This window comes from Passer domesticus, chromosome 2, assembly GCF_036417665.1.
Source record: "Passer domesticus isolate bPasDom1 chromosome 2, bPasDom1.hap1, whole genome shotgun sequence".
Classification (NCBI taxonomy): Eukaryota; Metazoa; Chordata; class Aves; order Passeriformes; family Passeridae; genus Passer; species Passer domesticus.
The window spans coordinates 25,246,228-25,264,669 of record NC_087475.1 but is presented as its reverse complement, the minus strand read 5'-3'; the positions used below and the strand labels follow the sequence as shown (position 1 = coordinate 25,264,669).

Sequence of the window (18,442 nt, the reverse complement as noted above, 5' to 3'; positions counted from 1 at the left end):
TAATCTATTTTAAGAGTGACTAAAAATAGCCCAGTGATGAGTTTAGATAAGAAAAGATATGTCAGTCAAACTGCTTTCCTCATATTTTATATCATAATGTGAAGACTCATACAGTTTTCCTGAAGTTTTGAATTTTTATAGAAATGTATAAAGTTAAGGTCAGTGTTTTCAAAAAGAATAAAGCTTTCTATGAGTGGACAATATAGCAGAAGGTTTCAGTGATTGTGATCTTCTCTCTAATCATGTTCTGTGGTTGTTTCAAATCTTAGGTGCAAAAGGTGAAGTGGGTTTTCCAGGATCCCCAGGAAGTCCAGGCATCCCAGGCCTGAAAGGGGAACCAGGATATGCAGGTCCACCAGGCCCTAAAGGGAGCCAAGGTCTTCCTGGGCTACCAGGAAGTGCAATTGAAGGCCCTAAAGGAGACAGAGGACCCCAAGGCCAACCTGGTCTTCCAGGTAATTCTTTATCTTTAGTATTAAAGTATTGCTGTTCATCGAGGCTCACCTAATGAATTAATTAATAATACAGTCAGTATTGCATATGTTTGTTTGTCTCCTCTTCTCCCAGGTCAGAGAAAAGCCTTTGTTCATGGGCAGTTTTGGCAGTGTGTCCTAGAACAGGCTGGCTTTATGTCCTCAAGCAGTTAGCTTTGTCCAGAAATCTTCCTGGTGTTGAGAATGTTACCTCCCATTTCCACGTTTCTCTATGGACTTCATTTACTGTTTTGAGGCATCCGGGGCTGTATGTTCCTATGTGCTGAGGTTAATGGATTTTAAAAGGACCCAGCTTGGCCTTTCCATGGCAGTGGCCTGTGCTAGAGGCTAGGGAGGAGAGTGGAGCAGAGCTACAAAATATCTTCAGCGTGTTGATGCCTGAGGATGGACTATCTGCTTGATCTGCACATGTGGAAAACTGCCTCTGTTTTCAATCAGCTACAGGCTGAGAGATGATTGGATGAGGAGTCTTCCTGCAACAGATTCTCCTACTTATTTTCTTGAAATGTTGCAACAATTTTTTGGTTCTCTCCATCTGCAGACCCTGTTTGTCCTCCATCAGATACTTCTGTAAGCCAATTTTGCTACTAAATACTCTTTTCTTCTGTTTTTTAGGTTTACCAGGTCCAACAGGGCCACCAGGACCTCCAGGTCTGAAAGGGGCCAAAGGAGAGCAAGGGAGCAATGGCTGGCCAGGGACTCCTGGGGGTCCAGGAATGAAAGGTGATCCGGGTTTCCAAGGACTGCCAGTAAGTTACTTTCAGTACACTGCAGATTTGCTGAAAGCTGGTTCTTGTAATTAATGGATATATTAATCATACAGTTTCTTGTTCAAAACAATGATATTTTATGTTCAAAGTGCCTTTGCACTCACTGCTGATGATGTAAAGTCAGTTTGAAAGCATTTCAGTGCTCTCCTTGGAAAGGCAGCCCCAGTGAGCTAATGAACTTATTAGAAATTTATAGATAGTGAGTGGTAACATGCAACACCCAAAATATAATTTACAGTGTTTTAACAGTGCGGGATGGCTGAAGCACATCCATAAATCTGGTAAATGCATTAGTAGTTAATTTTAAAGGTTGCATATTTCATGATAAATTGCCTTCTGAAAATACCTGAACTGTTTGCTTTTGTTATGAGGGCTCTCAAATAAAGTGCAGTTTCAGTACTGTCAGTGATGAAATATTGCTGCTGATTTAGAACTACAAACAGGCAATACTATTAATACATTTTGTCATATATTATTCATTTTCCCTGGCGTAAAATAGTCACTTTTCTATACTATTCCCTATACTAGCAAGAATGAAGTAGAATAGGACAGTCACCCAGAATAGTTGGTCTTTTATATTCTTTCTCTCAGAGTGTATGATCTCTTTTTCCACACTGAAAAATATGCTCTATTTTTTAACTTTTCATTCCTTCTTTCCTGCTACATTGGGAATGGAGATCTTTAGCTCAGAGTAGAAGGAGGCTCAGAGGGGACCTTATCAGAGGGGACCTTATCAGAGGGGACCTTACCACTCTCTACAACTCCCTGAGAGGAAGTTGTAGCCAGATGGGGGTCAGTCTCTTATCCCAAGTAACAAATGACAGGACAAGAAGTAATGGTCTCAGGTTATGCCAGGGGAGCTTTAGATTGGATATTATGAAAAATTCCTTCACTTGAAAAGGTGGGTCAGGCATTAGAATGAGGTACCCAGGGAAGTGATGGAGTCACCGTCCCTTGAAGTGTTCAAAAAAATGTGTGGATGTAGCACATTTTGAGATGTTTGGTTTAGTGGTGAACATGGTGGTGCTGGGTTAGTGGTTGGATTTGATAATCTTAGAGGTATTTTCCAGTCTTAATGATTCTATTAAAAAAAGGACAATAATAGCAATAAAAATAATATTTATGGAAAAAGGATGAGAAAATGCCTAATGTACAAAAGGAAGAAAGACTCAGGAATAAGGTCCTGATATGAAATGCAGGACATTAAAGGTCCACTTTCTTCTTGATAATGCAAAGATCTAGTGCATCTTTTTTGCATCCAGGAGTCACTTCACAGAGACTCTAAGGATTTGCTTCCATGTTCAGACCTTTTTATATTTGATACCATACTGTACCATACCATACTAGCTTTAAAGGTAGCAAATTCCAACATAACACTCCAGTATATTTTCCCTAGTTTAATAATTTGCACTACTTTTGCAGAGAGCTGAATTTCTATACCCCAGGAAATTGTAAAGCTTTTTACTGGTTGATATACTAGTCTGAGACTGTTTGCTGACAAAGAATGGGAAATGCCTAAGGGTTTTGATTCCATGCCTTCAATCAGAAAAAATGTTTCACTATCCTTGAGCCATAATTCATAGTAGTGGGTTGTTAACTCAGTGTGAAAGGCTGCAGTGAGAGTGATATTAAATATTAAGCTTCCTCTGGTGATACATACTAAGATAAGTTTCCAGTGTTCCCAGTGTGACAGGCTCCTGCCCTGATTATGGCTCAATTGCTCATACAGGTCTCCAGGTACATAGTTACCTATATCAGAATGGAGATTTTGTTGCTGCATGAGTGACACAACCTGTCCAAAAATTGTATCCAAAGAAAGCAAATGCAGAGATCGGACTGTGAAATACAAATCTCATAGGTTTTTTTTCCTGTTCATTTTAGTGTTGAAATGGGAAAAGAAACATTTTCCTGAAATAGTTTTGGTCTGTTTGGAACAGATCCAAAAAAGTTGTTTGTCAAGCTATATCTGATGAGGAAAAAAAAAGTTTAGGAAATGCATACTGTTATGGGAAATGTATTTTGATGAAAATCTTCCAAAAAACTCCACTTATATCTTTTTTATCTTTTATCTTTTTTATAATTATAACCTAATATATATATATATATATATATATATATATATATATATATATATATATTTAAAACCCCCCTCTTTTAATGTGATTGACTAATAAATGCCTTCTGAATGAAAGTTAGCCCTCCTGTTTTGGGCTTCAGAAGTTCACATATTATGATACAAAGAGATGGCCATTTCTTTAAACAATCCTCTATGCTGTGACTGTGTGACTGAAGGAAACCATGGAATCTACTTCATTCATGCCTTCCTTGGCACTCTTGAGAGTGGCACTTCTTTTGTTTAACTTTGGAGTCTTCAGAAGTTTAACTGTGGGCATCCATTTTTTAACTAGTCATCTCTTCTCCCTTTATAATCAGTGAAAAAAATTAGACAATTGTTGTTTCTTCTCACCTTAATATAAACATCTAACTTGCACTGAATGAAAAATCACTCCTATGTGCTTATTCTATTGCTCTGCAAATATGATAAGATTACTTCTTCTGCTGGTATTATTTTTCACTGGGTGTTCAATTCACATCTCCAGCTTCTGGTTGGTAGGTTACTTAGCAAAGAGATTTTATGTCTTTCCTCCCACTGTGTTCCATGTTTTATTATACAGTGAACTATTGCTGTCTTACTAAATCAGCCAGGGAGAAACTCTATACTTACAAGCTTTTTGCAGATGATCTGCAACAGACAAAAGAAGAAAAGGAAATTGGCAGCCATTTGAATGACTATTTACAGTGTCTTTTGAAAAAGGTCTTGCTTTTCCTTGAAGTGAGGCTACAGTGAACTTGTTACCATTAATTTCAGGGCTACAGTTTAGAGTGGTGAAGGCAGAAGGAGGAGTTCCCATTGTGTTTGAAGTGTTTTAAGTCCTTGAGTGTTTTAGCCCTGTTGAAAAGTAAAAATCTTCAGAGAATTATAAATTGTTGAGCATATTTAATTTCATCCCAAGTGTGAATGTAGAAGTTTTCAAGTCTGCTGGAATTACCCCATTTAATTATCTAACTAGCAACCTCCTGCTGGGACTGCACTGAAATTAGTATCTGCTGAGATTTGTGCTTACAGATGTTTTTCATAATAATATGGTCTACGGTTGAGAACCTTTTTACTGGCTGCAGTGCTAGTAGGACCTCATTCTGATCTGGTATATTTGTGAGGCAAGAAATAATTTAGAAAGAGCAAAGTGTCACTCCTGTTCCTATAGGAGAAGCTTCTCAGCTAATCAAAGGAGAGAATGTCCATTTCTTAAATTTAATGGCTTTCTCATATTATATTTTTTCATAGGTTTCCAGTAATACACAGCCTATTTGAGAGTCATATCATAATAGTGTAGGATAACTATATTTCACATTTTCTTTTATACAGGGTAGTCCTGGTTTGCCAGGAGATGTTGGTCCAAAGGGTGATCTCGGACCTCCAGGAGTTCCAGGTGTTCCAGGTGAGGAGGAAACTTAACATACTTCTGAAAAGTATGCAAAAATGTCTCTTTCATATCCTTCCTCTCTCAAAAGAAATGCCCAAAGAATGTTGACTCTATGATAATAATTACATGAACAGGACACTGAAAGCTGCATCAAAAAAACATACAAAAGCATTGAGATTTTTCTTAAGATTTTTTGTTTCTTGCCAGTTCTTGCATTGCAAATATTAAATGTGCACTTCCATTAAAAGATGGCTGTAAAGTCGATTGTTAGGTGCTACCAGTCAAGAATCTTCAAGATTTTCTTGAGAATTGAAGAGGCAAATGTTATACCTGTATGTGAGGAAGTGAGCTCTCTCTTGTTGAATATATTCCTGCAAGTGTCACCATCATGTATGTGAAAACACCAGGTGTATAAAAAATACAGTTATTAATAGAATAAATGTAATGCTTTTAATCTAGGGAATGATATTATTAAACTAAGAGAACTTTGAGGAGAAGTAACAGAAAAAATAAGAGAAACTTATTTTCAGTCATCATTTCTTTTGTGACTTAGTGGTGTGGTGGTGTTTGTATCGTGTTCCTGCAAACAATTAAACAGTACTTGAGCAAATAAAGTCACGTACTTTTCAGGATCCTGGGGTCAAACATGATTATTCCACACATATTCTTCCAAATTAAGAAATTACTGAATTTTCATGCAAATATTTCCTTTGACTTCAGGTCCAAAAGGAACTCCTGGCTTCCCAGGCCTTAAGGGTGAGCGAGGTGATCAAGGTCTTCCTGGATCTAAAGGTATGATGAAGACTTGTGCTTTTTTCCCCCAGATGTTTTGGTAAACTGGCTATTTTTGATTAATTTGTTGTTATTTGTGGCTAGAACTCTATCACTTTTTTGTTCTGTGTAAAAACTCATGAATATGAATTGAATATGAAACTAGGTATCATGAATCATTATCTGAATAGTCAGATTAGAATCATAGAATGGTTTGGATTTGAAGGGATGTTAAAAATCATCTAGTTTCAACCTGCCTGCCATGAGCAGGGACATCTTTCACTAGACGAGGTTGCTTAGAGCCCTATCCAACCTGGCCTTGAACACTTCCAGGGATAGAACTTCTGTAGCTTCTCTGGGAAACCTCTTTTCCAGTGCCTCACCACCCTCACAGTAAAAAATTGTCCTCCTTAAGTCCAATGAAAATTTACACTCTTCCTGTAAACACTTCTCTCTTTTACACTGTTGCCCCTTGTCCTGTCACTCCAAACCCTGGTAAAAAATCTCTCTCAGTCTTTCTTATATATTGAAAGGCCACAGTAAGGTCTTCCCTGGGCCTTCTCCAGGCTGAACAAACCCAACTCTGTCAGCCTGTCTTCACAGAAGATTTCTTCCACCCCTCTGATCATTTTCATGGCCCTGCTCTGGACCTGCTCTAACAGGTACATGCCCTCCTTGTACAGGGAACCCAGAGCTGCATATAATATTGTAGGTGGGCTCATATGAGAACAGAGCAAAGGGGGAGCATTACTGGCCACACATCTTGTCCTGTAGCCCTGTATTGCCTTTCTGAGCTGCAAAAGATGTTGCTGATTCATCCCATTTTCATCTACTTGTGTTTCCCAAGTCCTTCTCTGCAGGGCTGCTTTCAATCCATTCATCCCCCAGTCTGTACTGATACTGTGGATTGCTCTGGCCCCTGTGTGAGGCCTTGCACTTGTTGAACTTCATGAGGTTCCCATTGGCTCACTTGTCTCACATGTCAGGGTGCCTCTGGATGGCATCCCTTCCTTCTGGCATATTGACTGCACCACTCAGCTTGGGGCTGTTTGCAAACTTGCCGAGACAGCTCCACGGAGCCAAAGGTCTGGACAGCTATTTCAGTCCATGAGAAGTGTGCTTGGCTGGAGATATCAGCATAGATAGGCTTCCATTTGGGAAGCTTTGCAGTTTCATTCGTGTGTGAAATCTTGGTTGTGTTGATAGCTTGTGACTATCTATAAGAGGCTCCAGTCTCTGACATTTGTATAAATGGCAATACAAGGTAACTTTTTTTTGCCTTTTTTTATTGTGCAATACTAAATATGTGCTGATTTTCTTCGTTGATTTCCACAGGTTTACAAGGCCCACCAGGCCCACCAGGTCCTTTTCAGCTTATTAAAGGAGATCCTGGCTTACCTGGACCTGTAGGACCAGTTGGTCTCAAAGGATTCCCAGGACTTCCAGGACCCAAAGGACAACAAGGTGAGTTTCTAATTTTCCAGGAGAGACAGATTTTTTGTAATGTAAAATAGACCAAAGGTAGGTTAGATACTACAAGATTTTTGGTATAATATTATCCAATTTTTGTAAGCCACTTAAATTTTGTCAGTGATGAAGAAGCTCCTTTTTGAAGCTCATCCAAAACAGATGCCTTCCTGGTGATTTTTTGTAGGCTCTCACTCTGCAGGTATCACATCAGTATCTGAAATCAGCAGTAGGCAGAATGACTTGCAGCACTCTGCTTATCCTTTCCCCAAAAAGTTTTTGTTAGGGTGTCTTCTGTCATTAGTCTCGAATCCAAACTTAATTACTGTGTGTCTCTGGGAGAAGACAGCATGAGGAAAAACACTTGATCCTGGAATGAAGTAATTCCTGAGGAAGCTTGTTCTGTGGTCCGGGATTTCTTCTTTCAGTCCAGATATTGCAAGTTTTATAAAGAGTAGATGAATGGCAAAAATGAAACACAGCAGCAGTAAGAGACTGGAGCAAGTGATAGGAAAAACAAAATACTAGCACAAGGACACATCCTTCAGAATGATGGGACATGGAGAATGGGGGCTCAGGAGTGCTAAGATTCTAAGCTTTTTGTCCTGAATGATTTATGTTGAGTTGATGGGGAATTACAGTGGAGGATAATGAATATCCTCTTCCTAGTTAATATAGTAGATATGAAAGTTTTCTCTTGAAGGTTGGGATACAACTCTGCAACTGCTGTCCTTTAAGAAATAGCTATGAATCAGTCTCAGTGATTGAGCACAACATGGGTTTGCTTGTGCAGAATCCATGCTTTATCACTAACAGTCAATTCAGTACATCAACACAATGTTTCTCTTTGGGTGATCAGGAAAAGGAAAGTTGTGAGTGTCTAAAGCTTCTGATGAGTCACAGAAATATTGCTATGGTGCTGATGATATTAACTTCCTTTTCCTGAAGTCAGATTTTCTGAGTTTATATAGGATTCATAGCATCCCTAAAAATTGATAAAGGGAAAACATAAAATACGTCTGAATTGGGAAGAAGCTAAGAGGATACCCATTTTCCCAGTGTTCATGACCCTACTTTTTTATGGTCTATTTTTGATTGAGTCATATGATAAACAGAGAGAGAAGAGATTCCTTTTCGTATTCCAGGCAAATGCTAATTTTTTTTAGAAGCATGCTCTCTCCTTGCTTCTTCTCTACTATAGAATCACTTTGCCTACAGTAACCCTCATATATGCTGTAGATATGGAACTGTATGCACTGAATCTGCAGGAATTTAGTTTATGCTGAGGCATACCTATGCTATACTGCATTAAAATTCAAAAAGTCAGAACAAACATTACATAATGTATTGTAATAATTATTGCTTTTTTTTCAACAGGGGTGACAGGACCTTCAGGTGTACCTGGACCACCTGGTAGTCCAGGGTTTGATGGTCAACCTGGGCAGAAAGGAGAAGCTGGTCCTTTTGGTCCCCCAGGTAAGTCCCTGCATTCTTCAAAGACTTGATTCCTTAATGGAAAATAACATACGGTATTAGATGTGAATGTATCTAATTTCACTTCTTTAGTTATGTAGGGACAGTACTGCTGTGCAGAAATAAAATGAGCCTCTCTGTATTGTAGGGCCCAGAGGATTTCCAGGTCCACCTGGCCCTGATGGCTTGCCCGGGGCCATGGGCCCACCAGGGGCACCATCTGTTGCTCATGGTTTCCTTGTCACCAGACACAGTCAAACCATTGAAGAGCCATCGTGTCCGTTTGGAACAAGGCTGATTTACCACGGCTACTCCTTGCTTTATGTACAAGGCAATGAAAGAGCACATGGCCAAGATCTGGGTAAGTGGAGACCAAACAGAATTCAGTTAGAATTCATTACAAGTCAAATGCTGCTCTCATTTGTAGAACTGCATTGAGCAAATCTGTGTAATTGCTCTGGCTCAGACCTAGGCATTCCAGATCAAGGAGGGTGTTGCTATACCACAGTGAATACAAGACCTAGTTACTGAGATGGGTCACGAGGTCTGGACAGTCAGATGGAACTGGGTTTGCTCATCATTAACAGATATTTGTGGAGGGGCCTTTATTGCACTCTACAGCTGTCTACAGGAAGGGTAGAGAGTATGGAGTCCCTTCTCAGAGGGTCTCAGAGACAGAAGCAGCAATGGACCACAAGTATGAGATACATTTTAGTGAAACATAAATAAAAGCTCTTTTATCATGCTGATGGTCAACCATTGGAACGGAACCCCAGAGAGATGGTTGAATTTCTTGTCTTTGGAGATCCTCAAAACTCAACTAAATCTGGACCCAGGAAACCAGATCTAACTGACAGGGCAAATAGGATAGATGACCTCTAGAGGTCTATTCCAACCTAATGTATTCCATAATTCCACAGGCAAGACTGGACTACTCCTTTCCTTATCCTTTTCATTCCTCATGAAACTAAGAGAATTCACTTCCTCAGAGAAAACTTGGCCATCCAGAGCAAGTGTTCTCTGCCTTTTTTAGCTGCTCCTGGAAATAATTGTTAGGCAGTTGGCAGTGGCTTAACAAAAGTGTTAAGAAATAACCTTTCACTTAACATTTCAGGCACAGCAGGAAGCTGTCTTCGGAAATTTAGTACCATGCCTTTCTTATTCTGCAATATCAACAACGTCTGTAATTTTGCATCAAGGAATGACTACTCCTACTGGCTGTCTACTCCTGAGCCCATGCCAATGAATATGGCTCCTATCACTGGTGATAATATCAGACCATTCATCAGCAGGTATGGTTTTGGTTCTGCTGTATTTATAAAGTGAAAAAGCCTGTGGAAAGAGCATAGGGTACTTTATTTTTCTGGACAAAGTTTTTAATCTGTGTATTTTTATTTCCTGCCTTTAAATTTCAAGTTTGAATTCTTTTGATGAAATGTTTCAAAGTGTGCATGTTTTCAGTTTAGACTTTGATCAAAAATGAATCCATTTTGGGAGAAACCCAAACAAATAGAATAGCCTGTTTTGAGTATAATTGAAATGAAAAGATATACTTTGAAATGTTGTCTTGCAAAAGCTGTGATGTACTTTGAGGGAGAAAATGTTTTGCAATTCTTATCCAAAACACTTCTGTTTCTTGACTAGCCATAGCTAGAAGCTTTTTAGGGCTCAGTTTCCTTTTGTTTGAAAATGGTAGCATTTTTTAGACTGACAGGCTTCTTCCATTGTTTTAGACATTCTGCTTGAATACAGTCTGAATTAAGGGAAACAATTGAAAAATCAATCATCTGGTTTTTTTTTAATAATTCCAGATTCACAGCTAGCATAAAGAATGGTGCTTATATCAGAGACATAACTGTTTTGCATCAATGCAATGTTGAACTTCTGGTCCATTTGAAATTTTAAGACCACTAGAAAACCTCTTCTGACATAATGTGTCCAGTGCTGAAGGCAGAGCTGTGAGCAAGAGTGTGGCAAACTGCCCCACCATTAGATATGAGTCAGATAAAGGAATCTTGAGCTTACAGCTTAAGTGATAACCATTAGATATAGGCATTGCTGTTGTTTCTGTCATTGCTTATAATCTGTATTAGCTCTTGCTGACCCCTCTTCCAGCCCTATTTAATGAATGGGAGTGGAGATTGCTGGTAGTGATTTCTCAGGTACATCCAAGAGAAAGGACAATCCAAATCAGCAGTAGGTTGTATTCTGGACATCTTGGATGTTCAAAAAGCTATATGGCCCTACTGCAAAACATTCGGTGTTTATTTTGCATAGTGGAATCTGTCTTTATCTGCAGTTGTACTCTATATTCTTACTTTTGGTTTAGTACCAAAGAAGTTGGTATGTTTTGAAAATGAATGGGCAGATTGAGGACAAGACGCTCAAGAGAGACTATAGCTTTTGTTGGTCTTAAATTTTCGGTTGTTCCTTGCGTGTGAATGGAAGGGGCTTGACTTTCAGAAAAAATTCAAATTGCCAGCCTCTGAAATTCATATTCCTTTTATGCCATCCCCTATCATGCAAAATAGCCTTTAACAGTCACATTTGAAACTCTTGCTGAAGGAGGTACTAACCAACACTGTGCTTTATCTTATGCCTACGGATTGGTTTTTGCACCATAAAAACTCGTAAGTGTGTATATGTGTGTACGTGTGTTTGTGTGTGCATGTATGCTTATGTGTTTTTCTCCTTTTAGTCATAGCAACAAGTGAAATAGTTGTAATACTCATTTTAGAAAACTAGCAAAGAATCTGGAAGACTCTTATTTCAATTTATTTTATTAGTTGAAGCTTTTTAACCCAACAGTTTTCCCTGTCCAAATGTAGAAAATGTGTAGAAGTGTCGCTTGCTGCCTTGAATCATAGGACTTCTTTTCCTGTAAGGTCTTCTACTGAAATACTAGAAATCTCTTGAAGCAAAGCAGAGCTCCAAGAATAGAGGCAGCTTTACATTCCTTCTTTTAACTTACTCTTTCATTGATGTGTTTCTTAAAATAACTCTCTTGCTTCTGCACTAAAGATGAAGGCAGTAGGTATGAAAGCAGTCTTCACAAGGCAGAAATAGAAGGTTTTCATTCTGAATAGCTTTGCTTCTCTGCATTTTCCAGAATCCAACTTAATCCATTTTGCACTTGATTCTTTTCCGTGCTCTGATAACAAGAATCAGACTGTTTAGTTTTGAATAATTTTCATAATTGCTAACTGCAGCAGCCAGTTGAAGAATTGTACAAGGAAAAACTGATTATATCTACCAAATTCCTTATTACCAGCCCCCATATTAAAATTCCAGCCCAGCTCATGGGTTTTTTATGATTCTGTGGAGGGATGATTGGTCATTGGATTATTCAGTAACCTAGCAGTTCTGAGACATGAGGAATTTATCTAAAGTAAAAGAACTGGTGCTGCATGTCTTTCTGGAGAATTGCTTTGTAGTTTGTTGTGCAAGTTACTTTACTGGAAGTCTCTTACTGGAAATACAGACCACAAATGTAAACAAAAAACGCTTTCAAGGAAAATGCATGGGAAAGAGTCTGCATTAGATTAGATTAGCAGTGATTGCCTTTGTAGGACATTCTCCAGAGAGATGGCTTTTTCTCTGGAAGTCAGAGCTAAGTTCAGGATGATGAATTGCTGTTACTTGTTTCTGATCAGAGTAGATCACTTTTAAGTGATACTTGCTGAGATACAGTGTTTGGCAATTTGCCCCCCATGTTCATGACATTGAGCTCTTTTAGAAACTTCAGTACAAACAGGACTAGAAAAAGAAAAATACATGTAAATATTCAGATAAGAGGTCTCCTGTTCTTTTCTCATAGGAAAGTTAATCGGAATAAGACTTAATAGTTGAACGCTTTCTAAGTAAGGGAGAAATTAGAAGTTTATCAAATAAATTAGAAATTAACAAAAAGAAAAAAGAACCAGTTGGCTGTTTTTCTAAATGAAACATTGTGATTTTCCTTTGGTTTTGAATATGACAACGTTTTCTATTTCAAGATTCCATGAAGAAGGTAGCTTCTGAACAAAGAGCTATTAATCCTTAAGTGCACTCAGCTCATTCATGTCTTGGTCCTTCTAGATGCTCTGTGTGTGAAGCTCCTGCTATGGTAATAGCTGTTCACAGTCAAACAATTCAAATACCACCATGTCCTGAAGGCTGGAGCTCACTTTGGATTGGTTACTCCTTTGTCATGGTAAGTGCACTGGGACATATTCTGAGCTGAGGAAAGCATTTGTTTCAGGGTTTTGATCTATGGAAATTTAGTATCTGACTCTGCCCCTTCAGGCTTTAGGAGGGCATTAGGCCTCCACCCTTTGTAGCGACATCAAAAAGAATCTGATCATGTTCCCAGGCAAGGCCTGGGCATGGTCTGAGACACAGCTGGATCCAGAGCTGTTAGCCCTTGGCAGTGGGAGTGAGGCCACTGTGATGTGGGGTGGGAATCACCCACTGATTAAGCTGTTCAATTAAGATGTTCAGATAAAAGCCATACCAGACCTTATGCCAAGTTGCTTACATAGAGTTATTATGTGTCATACTGCTGTTGAGTGGGAGAACCTAATGTCTCTCTGGAGTCTTGAGCTCCACCTTGTTCTTCCTTGAACTGAGCAACAAAACAGCAGATGAACAGAACAGAGGACAAGGAGGGAAGTGTGGAAAATGTTTGTGCGAGAGGGTTCATTGAAGTTGCAGCAGAAGAGGTAGAGTCCCTCTCTGACCAATGCTTTTGCCTTCTCCTAGCACACCAGTGCTGGTGCCGAGGGCTCTGGCCAGGCCCTGGCCTCCCCTGGTTCCTGCCTAGAGGAGTTCCGCAGCGCTCCCTTCATTGAATGCCATGGCCGGGGCACCTGCAATTACTATGCAAATGCTTACAGCTTCTGGCTTGCCACTATAGAAAGGAACGAGATGTTCAGGTAAGTTCATGATTTATTTGTCACTCTTTGAGACTCAGTTGAGCCTTATCACTGAATAAAAGAAGTATTTTTTTGAATGTAATACAGGTTCAAGTATTGGCTGTCCACCAGCACAGTTAATTTATGTGATTAATTACTTTTGTAACAGAAAGAAAAAAAATTAGTAGCTTTTGGGGGAATTAATGAATGTATCATCAGTTAGTGTTTGCAATGTGTCATTTGTATCATGTATTTTGATTTTCAGAATAATCTAACAAAGTCCACAATTCCACTATGTTTCTGATTGTATGCACCAAGTGGTAACTGGGATAGGCTGACATACTGATTGAAATTAGATTAGAATATAACATTTCCTGTAAATGGATGTTAACATATAATAGAACTACTTGCAATACATCCAGCTGCTAAACTAAGAGAGTTGAACAATTATTTACTTTTCCCTAACGTTAGAGGAAGTATGTTTGAGTAAAATGCAGCTGGTGGTAATAGGCTTTGTTCTGGTCTTCTGCACATGAGTATTTTTCAACACAAGCTTGTTTGCTCTATATGAATGTTACTAATATGTTGGCATATAGGTCAGTTCCCATGTCTGCATAGCTTAACTGGTCAGCAGACATTCCTCTGGAGTGCAGGTAATCACCCTTTTCCACCACAGTCCTGACTGCTGCTCCTGTTACCCTTTGTCTCTTCATGTCTTCTGTCTAGATCTGTGAATGCTGCCTTGCCTGTCTCAGAATGAAGCAGGTTTTTTAGCCAGTTTTCACTGTTTGTTTATCAGATAGCTGTCAATGGATTAGGTAGAAAAACTGAGCACTGAGACCCGAGTGTCTCTGGGGCTGTAATAATCTCATCAACCAGAAAAACTACTACCACAACCACCCCACCACTGGGGTAAGCCCTGGATCCCTAGGAAAGAGGAAAGCTGGTCAGAAGAAAATTTAGAGTGAGCACTACAGTTGTTTCCATTCCTCAAGCCCTACCCAGAGACCCCTGAGCTTCACATGCTTTTCTGGCTACAAACTATGCCTCAGATTAATAAAATAATTCCAGATCAGGGGACCTGCCCTGCTATCAGAAATCACAAATACTCCTCAATTTCCTGTAAACTCATAATCTTTTTTAATGAAAACCATTAAATACGAGCACACCTTTGTCTGAAAATTATTTATCTCTAAAAAATAATTTTGTTGTTAGGAGTCATTCCTTATGACAGGTTAGAGACTCAAGGCTTTGGTTTGTGTTTCTATATGACATCACATAATTTCCTTTCCAGCTTTTCATTTGTCTTTAAAGTCACATGAGTTAGCAGAAACTCACAAACAGTCAAATTTCAGCTTCTTTGCCCAATTTTATTTTTTGCCCATATTCTAGATTGTTTTCAAACTGCTGCTTTAACAGATGGTGTTCTAGGTTAAGGAAATGTTATGCCTTGTGAAAGAACTGAATTCTTCAGTAAGTGTGTGATGTTTAAAACTGATCTTATGACAGTTTGCGACCAAACTTGGAAGTGATTACGCACTGGAGAACTTAGGAACACCTTCTTGATTCAGCAGAGGCTGGAAGGGAGACTTGCATTCCAAGCTGGTGTTGTCGGTTACAAACCTGAAAATTGTTAATGGATCTTTTAATTTCTCTCTTTTCCATAGGAAACCGACTCCCTCAACCTTGAAAGCCGGGGATCTACGCTCAAATGTTAGCCGTTGTCAAGTCTGTATGAGGAAAACATAATGACTTTTGAATTTCAACTAATTTCACACAATATGGTGCTATTCGTTTAACAGCAATGAAGCCTAGACATATATCATATGTACCTCATTGTTGTCCAATATGAAAACAGTAAAGTGCCTTTTAGGAACTTGCATAACTAACACACACTGCTTTACTGGCCCTGTCCTTGCTAAAGAAGAAAAGAGACAACAAAGATAAGCTTCAAATGTTGACCTGCCAAATGGCACTTTTGATCAAAGTATATGTATTTTTTATATAAATGCAATGCACTGATAGAATAAAAAGTCAGCATTTATCCAGAAAAAAAAATGCAAAGGTGCTAGGAGGTATGCAGTTCTGCCTTATACTGTTTGACCCCCCTTTCTCATTCTTGTATTATATATTTAGATTCATTTTTCTTCCCCAGATAAGTTTGTTACCGTTATCTAGGTGTCTTAAAATCCCAAACTCTTGGGTATGTACTTATTGTTCTTGTACAAAGAAATACTAATGTAAAAAAGAGGTTTGGGATTACAGACTGTGGTTAAGCAACATTTAACCATCTTTTCACAACATAGAGTGCCATCCTGCAAACCTTTGCTTCTGTTTGTAGCCTTTAGTGCTGTCAGTATTAATGGGTCTACATCTGGAAGAGATTGCCAAATTGGCTTCACAAATAGGCAAGTAAGTGTTTCTGCTATGTTGGTACTACGCAGCTTCTTTGTGCAGTAGAACAAACTTTCCTGTGGAATAAAGAATGATCCAGCAATGGTCAAGAAAAAAATATATATAAATATTTTAGTAATTTATATAGATATCAACCATTAGGCAAATCAAGCTCTAAGTTTATAGTTTCAAAAAGAAGCTTACAAAATTTTTCTTCTTTTTCAGTGTCATGAATTAGGTGTTAAATGCCAAAATATGATGTGAAATGTTCATTTTACATAGCCATTTCAATGCTGAAGTTGCAGAGACTGAACCCAGGTTAATAGTTATTTGTGTTTATAATAGTAAATTCTGCTTTGAGCTTATAGTCTTTATTCTGTATTTAATATTTTTCAGGGTTTTAAACACTACTCACACACTGAATTACTTGATTTTGAAAAGTATAAGGCCTTAATTTTGTTAATACTGTGCCAAAAAGTTCTTCAAAGTGGCCTCAGAAATATTTCTAAAGAATTTCTATGCAATGATACCATTGTTTGAGCACGTCTGTGTCCAGAAATGTTTTATGGACTATTACCATGCAAATACCAAAAGATTTTTGCAAATGCTAAGGCCTTTGTGTAATTTCTTACATGTGTATTTCTTAAAAATACAAGTTTGTAATAAAACTATTTGTGTAAAAAAAACCAAACAGAAGAAAGGAAGATGTTTTTACTAATTTGTTATTAGTATTCATTTAAAGCAATTAATTAATTTTAATAAGCCACCAATAAATGCACAAGCTTGATGCAATCATAGATGATTTTTGTTTTGCACATCTTGCAGATGTACAAAGCATCTTCTAAAGGGGGAAACAGGGCACTGTACCGACACTTCTGTTGTTATCTTGTAAGAACTGAAGCTGAGAGATGAAACATGAGAAACCTATCACTGAAATGTATTTGATATGAACACATTACAAAAATTTGCTGACTTCATCTCAGCTCATGGAAATCAACAAATTATGCATATTTTTCACTTTTCCTTTGAATTTTTCGTTCACAAACAGAACTGAATTATACAGGATAAAAATGAAAGTATCTCATATAACTTTGCTTTTAAGTGAGCAAGGTGAATCTTGGCTCTGGTTGAAGAGGAAAATGGGCCATGCTACTGCTTTCCTTAGCAAAAGCACGTAATTTGCTAAAGTTTCATGTTGTTTTCCAAAATTTGTGAAGACACTGTGGCTGCTGCTGCTGTTTTGAACTTGTCTTTCAATTAAAACCCTTCAGGACATTCTCTCACCAAATGGCTGAAGGCTCCTGCATAGAAATTGGCCATTTCATTTAGCAATGATTCTTAACTCTCATGGAAGTTCTGACACTTGATAATCTTATTTATAAAAGACCAGTCCTTACGAGAGTTCCTTTCTAGTCTATAAAATAAAACAGTCTGATTATGCCTGAGCAGCCTCATGCAGGGTTTTCCCAAGGACACTTGACATCTAGAAGAAGAGGAGAAGACTATCTCGGAAAAATTATTCAAAAATTGAGTCTTCACTGACTCAGAGCATCCAAACTGCTGCTCACACTCTACATTTTATCTCCTGGTCAGCTAGGGATTTAATTTGCTATGGTCAAATTGGCTTAGAACTGCCCTACAGGTTGGTTTATAAAGTTCTTCATGTATGTTCAAATCAGCTTGGTTATGAACCCTTGTCTTCTCAATTGGGAGCATTTCGAAACAAAGTCCTTTGAAAATTTTTGAAAACTGCTTGAACTGTAGTTTGATATCTTCCTTATCTAATAGTAATTAATTTTTCTATAACCTCCAGCTCATATAATGACCTAAACCTAAAGATGCTATTTCTTCTTAAATCAGTCACTAAACTTTTTGGTGCTTATTGAATACCAGTCAGATCTCCTGAAAATGTGTGAATGCTAGATTTTGATGCCCTGGGTGAGGACGAGCCCGTGTGAAACACTGCCTTGCTTTCAAAACCCTCTTAAGTACCCCATATTCAGGCATTTATGGCCAGTGTTGTGGCTACAATAAAGTTCATTGTGTGAACAGGCAACTGCTAACTCATCACTTATTCAAATCGTCTTGCAGAAGCTTCAATTTCAGGAGAAAATTTTTGAGTGCAGTACTTGAAGAGTCGCTGTCATGTTCCAAATAAATACATTTCTAAAACAGCAGGTGGTGCCCTTGCTCTCTTTGCGGTTACACTGGGACGGACAGCTTTACACTAACAAATACCTTGGTCTCTAATTTGCTAACATGATCCTATGCAATATATGACTCTTTTCTTATGTCTCTATCTCTACTTCGACATGTTCGACACCAGCAATTTTCCTTTTGAAATAGGAATGGATCAGATTTCAATTGAAAGAATTTCTATACATACTGCAAAATAAAAATATAATTAAGTGATCTGATACGTATTTTGAAGCAAATTATGTCTTAGCCTGTGTGTCTTTTCTGATAAATGTACATTTATAAGTACATAAATTTATAAGTATATCTCTTACTCATTTCATAGTGGTAACTTCCTTGATGAAATACTCTTTTTTCTATGTAACAGGACTCCTGAGAACAATATCCCCACACTAGGCTCCCAGAAAAGTGACTGTATTCCTCATGACTGAAATTGTATATTTGCATGACTTTTTGAGAATTCCTTTCCTATTTTCCATATTTTATAAATCTGTAATAAT

The 18,442-nt window shown here is 38.2% G+C and overlaps 1 protein-coding gene across 3 annotated transcripts in view; it reads left to right on the top strand.

Moving 5' to 3' along the window:
- Positions 1-17,920, top strand: part of COL4A1 (collagen type IV alpha 1 chain) — a 119,684-nt gene extending 101,764 nt beyond the window's left edge. For 2 of the 3 annotated variants that reach the window (XM_064407791.1, XM_064407792.1), the window contains exons 42-52: positions 270-455; positions 1,110-1,243; positions 4,692-4,764; positions 5,470-5,541; positions 6,856-6,984; positions 8,365-8,463; positions 8,609-8,821; positions 9,575-9,752; positions 12,538-12,652; positions 13,201-13,373; positions 15,020-17,920. In XM_064407791.1, the coding sequence (XP_064263861.1) occupies positions 270-455; positions 1,110-1,243; positions 4,692-4,764; positions 5,470-5,541; positions 6,856-6,984; positions 8,365-8,463; positions 8,609-8,821; positions 9,575-9,752; positions 12,538-12,652; positions 13,201-13,373; positions 15,020-15,101 (1,454 nt within the window). In that variant the 3' untranslated portion in view covers positions 15,102-17,920. The remainder of the gene's footprint in view (positions 1-269; positions 456-1,109; positions 1,244-4,691; positions 4,765-5,469; positions 5,542-6,855; positions 6,985-8,364; positions 8,464-8,608; positions 8,822-9,574; positions 9,753-12,537; positions 12,653-13,200; positions 13,374-15,019) is intronic. The other variant, XR_010355631.1, reaches the window with a different exon arrangement.
- Positions 17,921-18,442: the final 522 nt, after the last annotated feature.